General features: G+C 40.9%; 1 protein-coding gene across 1 annotated transcript in view; it reads left to right on the plus strand.

The window, feature by feature from the left end:
• The window catches only part of LOC123512880, a 5,100-nt gene extending 1,749 nt beyond the window's left edge, over nt 1-3,351 (plus strand). The window contains exons 2-3 of the mRNA XM_045269543.1: nt 2,112-2,392; nt 2,900-3,351. Coding sequence (XP_045125478.1) covers nt 2,112-2,392; nt 2,900-3,197 — 579 coding nt within the window. The 3' untranslated portion in view covers nt 3,198-3,351. The remainder of the gene's footprint in view (nt 1-2,111; nt 2,393-2,899) is intronic.
• The last annotated feature ends 1,612 nt before the right edge of the window (nt 3,352-4,963 follow it).

Consider the following 4,963-nt stretch of genomic DNA (forward strand, 5'->3'; position numbering starts at 1 on the left):
GTCACTATGATACCCAAGTTCTAGGTGGTTACAACAAAGACGTGGTTGGGTGGTGGTATGGGCCCTAATATGCCCACCACTATAAATAAAATTGCCTGCGTCACTAATGGGCGGAAGCTGAACAACGCTTCCCACATATACACCTCAAGTATGCCAACAGGCGCTATAGGACACATTAAAACAAACAAAAAAATGCCTGCCAAACTACAGAAAATATTGGGTCCTATTCTCCAACACTTGTGCGCCTTGTAATAAATCGTTTGCTTAGTATAAACAAGGAAGACTGTGACGTAAACTGAATCACTGCCAAACTATAGAATTTTGGCTACTGTTCTCGACCACTTGTGTGCCTCATCTCCATTATTTCAAAAAGGCTTCATTCATAGCTACACGAAATTTTGAAGGTGTTTTTACTCTTCTAACGACAGAATGACAAGATTTCTACATTACTAACTGGAAAAACACTCTTGAAAACCCCGCCAATCATCTCAGTGGCCTGTGAAAAAAATCAAGGTGAGAGAGCAAAGGATTTCTGAATACTGATCTAATTAACACTCCCACGGCAGTTAGCGGCACCAGAAGTCATGCATGGAATCTTTATGAGCCTCTACAAGGAAAGAAAGCGATGAAAAAAGAGTACATTTAATTTCTACACGTTTTAAAGATTAGTGATGACTGTAGAACAAATAAAGACTTGTCAGAATGATTAATAAATGAGAAAAGATGAACCAGGTAGTAATCAAATCGTTAATTAAGAGACGGTAGTGTAAAAATGAACAAAGGAACAGGTTGGCATTATATTCCTTTAAAGAGTGTTACAATAAGACTGATAAGGGATCTGATGAGGGTGACCAAGTACTGAGAAGATAAACAGAGGGTGATAGATAGGATAGTAAAGACAGAGTGATAAATAGAGAGATAAATTAAGGGAGACGAATAGAAGCTGATAAACGAAAGGTAATAAGCAAGGAGTGATAAAGGATGACAAACAAAGGGTAATAAAGAATGATGAGAAAATAATGTACGAGTAATAAACACAGATAAAGAAAGTGTGGTGCAGTGGAACCATGCGTGCTTTGGGGTCCGAGGGGTCTCCAAGCGCACGGGTTCGAATCCTGTCCACGGTCCGAGTTTAGGTTGGGCTTCCTCACTTCCTCACACTTTAGCCCAGAAATTCCCGTGAAAAGCCCACATGGTATAAATAAAAAAAAAAAGGTGACAACGAGTGATGAAGAAGAATGACACAAAGAGTAGTAAAGAAAGAATGACAAGAAAATAATGGACGACTAGTAACAAACAAAGGCTGATAAAGTAAGGATGATAAACAAATAGTGATAAAGAAGGATGGCAAATGAAGGGTAGTGAAGTATGAAGTTAGGTGTTCTGAGGCATCTCCACCAGTTTTTCTCGCTCCCCCAACTGCTTACTCTGTACAAGGGCCTTATCCGTCCCTGTATGAAGTACTCTTCGCATGTTTGGGGGGGTTCCAGTCACAGAGTTTTGCTTGAATGGATGGAATCAAAAGCTTTTCGTCTCATCAACTCCCTTCCTCTCATTGTCTTCAGTCTCTTTTCACCTCCGAAATGTTGCATCTCTTCCTATATTTTATCGCTATTTTCATGGTAACTGTTCTACAGATCTTGCTAACTGCATGCCTCCCCTACTCCTGCGGCCCCGCTGCACAAGGCTTTCTTCTTCCTCTCATCTCTGTTCTGTCCAACTCCCTAATGCAAGAGTTAACCAGTACGCTCAATCATTCATCCCTTTCACTGGTAAACTTTGGAACTCCCTCCCTGCATCTGTATTTCCGAATTCCTACGACTTGTCTTCTTTTAAGAATTTTGGCTGACACTTTTCCACTTTTTAGAGAGCCAGCACTCAAGTGGGCGTTTTTTTCAATCTTTCTTTTTTTTGCCCTTGGCTGACCCTCTTCCCTACATAAAAAAAAGACACATATAGACAGTAGAGACACACACACACACACAGAGAGAGAGAGAGAGAGAGAGAGAGAGAGAGAGAGAGAGAGAGAGAGAGAGAGAGAGAGAGAGAGAGAGAGAGAGAGAGAGAGAGAGAGAGATACAGACACACATAACTAATTTTCCCCACAAAAGATGAAGGCAGCGGTGATGGCGTGCGTGGTGGTGGCGTTGGTGGTGGCGGGAGAGGTGGCAGGTACGGACGAGGGCGGCAAGGGTGTGAGCGGCGACAAGAGCGCTCCGGAGGACAGGCTGCAACAGGACCGGAGGGGCGTGCGGCTGTTTGCTCTCTCTACCACCACGTCCATCAAGAGGGTAGCCACCACCACCATCACCGCCATCAACACCTGTCTCTCCGTCATAGCTGGTACCACTTGCACGGGGCGAAGAAAACGAGCGCTCTTCTCTGATCTCGAGTAAGTGTGTTGCTCCTCTTGTTTCTCTTGTTCTTTACTCCTTTTTATTCTCGTTTATTCTATTTCTCTTTTTCCTCCTCTTTTTGTTTATTATTTCGTTTTCTTTGATTTTTAAGAGTCACTCCTCTTGTTTCCTCTTGTTTGCCCGTTCTTTACTCCTTTTTATTCTCGTTTATTCTATTTCTCTTCCTCCTCTTTATTTTGTTTATTATTTCGTTTTCTTTAATTTTTCAAGTGTTGCTCCTCTTGTTTCCTCTTCTTTGCCCTTTCTTTACTCGTCTTTCTCCTCTTACTCTCGTTTATTCTTTTACTCATCTCCCTCTTATTCTCGTATTCTGTTACTCTTCTTCCTCCTCTTATTCTCTTATTCCTCTTTTATTCCGCTTCGTTCTCTGCCTCTGGAACCGTAAAATCTCCTTAAAAACTCGTGTAAATTCAAATAAACCCTCTTGAAATAGTGGTGAGGCACAGGAAGATATGAGAACACGAGTCTTTCTCCTCTGACAGCGCCCTGGAAGGTATCGAGGACCAGGCTTATGCTCTGCACGGGACACAGCGCGATGAAAAGGAAGTTAAGACAGAGGCAAGCGAGGGGCACACGGCGGGGGTGGAGGAGGAGCAGGAGGAAGAAGAAAGGCTGCAGAAGAGGGAACTGGATGGAAGGAGTGGAAGGAAAATCACCATCTACTCTTCCTTCATCTCTACTCTTACGTTGACCTCCACGTCATACCTCGCTGGAACTACTGTCACGGCCACGGCTCTCTGTGTGGCGCCTGGTCTTACCACTGGCTGTTTCGGGAAGTAGTGGATGTGTGGTTGTCTGTCTTGCTTTAAAGCCTAACCTAACCTAACCTAACCTAACCCAACCCAATTCAATTTTAACTTATCCTAACCTAACCTATCTTAACCTAACCTAACCAAACTTTAACCTATCCTATCCTAACCTTGGCTTCTACATTCCTTCCTTCCTTCCTTCCTTGCCTTCCACACATCCTTTTCTCTCCTCTTCTATCATTCCTTCTTTCGCTTCCTCCTTCCTTTCCACTAATTCCTTCCCTCCTGTCCTACTATTCCTCTCTTCATCCTTCCTTTTTTCCTTCCTTCCTTCCTTCCTTCCACTCACTCTCTCCTTCCCTCTCGTTCCTACCATTTCTCCCTTCCTTTCCTCACTCCCCTCCCTAACTCCCTCCTTCCTTCCCTCCCTCTCATCTTCCCTTCCTGATGAAAGCAAGAAGCAAGAATATGACCCGGCGACCTGACCTATGATCTGGACACGTCTGAACACGTTGAGGACACGTTACGACACTGTTGCTGTGTGTGCGTGCGTATGTGTGTGTATATGTGTTTATGTACATGTGTATTTGTACAGTTGGACTCTCTTCCCTTGTATCATAAAGTGTTAAGTAAGTAAGTAGGTTAGGTGGACATTATAAAGTGAGTATTTATCTTTTAGTTCTTTTCTTGCTTTGATTCTTCCCTATTTAAATGATAAGGTTTAATTTGAAGGATTTATTTATTTATTTTTTTTTTGTATCATTTCTTTGATGTATACAAAAGATTGAGAGAGATGTAGACCAAGGGGAGATGACAAGAAGTGAATTGATAATAGTTGTAATGGTGGTGATGGTGGTGATGGTGGTGGTGGTGGTGGTGGTAATGATGATGCAGAGGAACAAGAAGAACGAGACGATGAAGAGGAAAATACAATGCCGATGTTTTTTTTTCTTTTCTTTAATGTAATACACACACACACACACACACACACACACACACACACACACACAACAGAAAAATACATACATCTACAATTCTTTCCTTCATTTCAAAATTAAACAGGAAACAACAACAACAACAACAACTACAACAACAACAACAACAACAACAACAACAAACAACAAAGAAGAGATATGAAATGAAACGCATTACTATTATTATTATTATTATTATTATTATCATCATCATCATCATCATCATCATCACCAGGACACAAACAGCCAAGTCTTACCGTAATTCTTTCCCCACCACCAACAAACAAAAGGAACCAAACAGACAAGCGAATTACAATAACTTTTCAACAAGCAGAGAAAATTATAACTCAGCCACATTTACAATTACTTAAGTACTTTATAACTAGAAGCCAATAATAGTAAGTGATTAATAGTTACATAATAGCACACTTTTTATTTTACACTTATGAATTATACACGATATATGTAACACAAGAAGAGAAACGGTGGTAGTAGTAGTAGTAGTAGTAGTAGTAGTAGTAGTAGTAGTAGTAGTAGTAGTAGTTTACAAGGAAAGGTTGATAGATAAAAAGGTATATTATTCCTTAAAGTGAAGGTTTAAAACTTACCTCGACGAATGCACAATATATATTAGCAGAGAAAGAGAGAGAAGAAGAGGAAAAGAAAGAGTAAGGAAGAGGAAGATAAAGAGGAGAAAGAAAAGGAAAGAAAAAAGAAAAAAAGGAAGAGAAAGAGGAAGAAAAGAAAGGGAGGAAAACAAAGAGAAGGAGGAAGAGAAAACAAAGAGGAAGAAGAAGAAGGAAGAGGAAAACAAAGAGATATC

The sequence above is a fragment of the Portunus trituberculatus genome, chromosome 34 (assembly GCF_017591435.1).
Source record: "Portunus trituberculatus isolate SZX2019 chromosome 34, ASM1759143v1, whole genome shotgun sequence".
Classification (NCBI taxonomy): Eukaryota; Metazoa; Arthropoda; class Malacostraca; order Decapoda; family Portunidae; genus Portunus; species Portunus trituberculatus.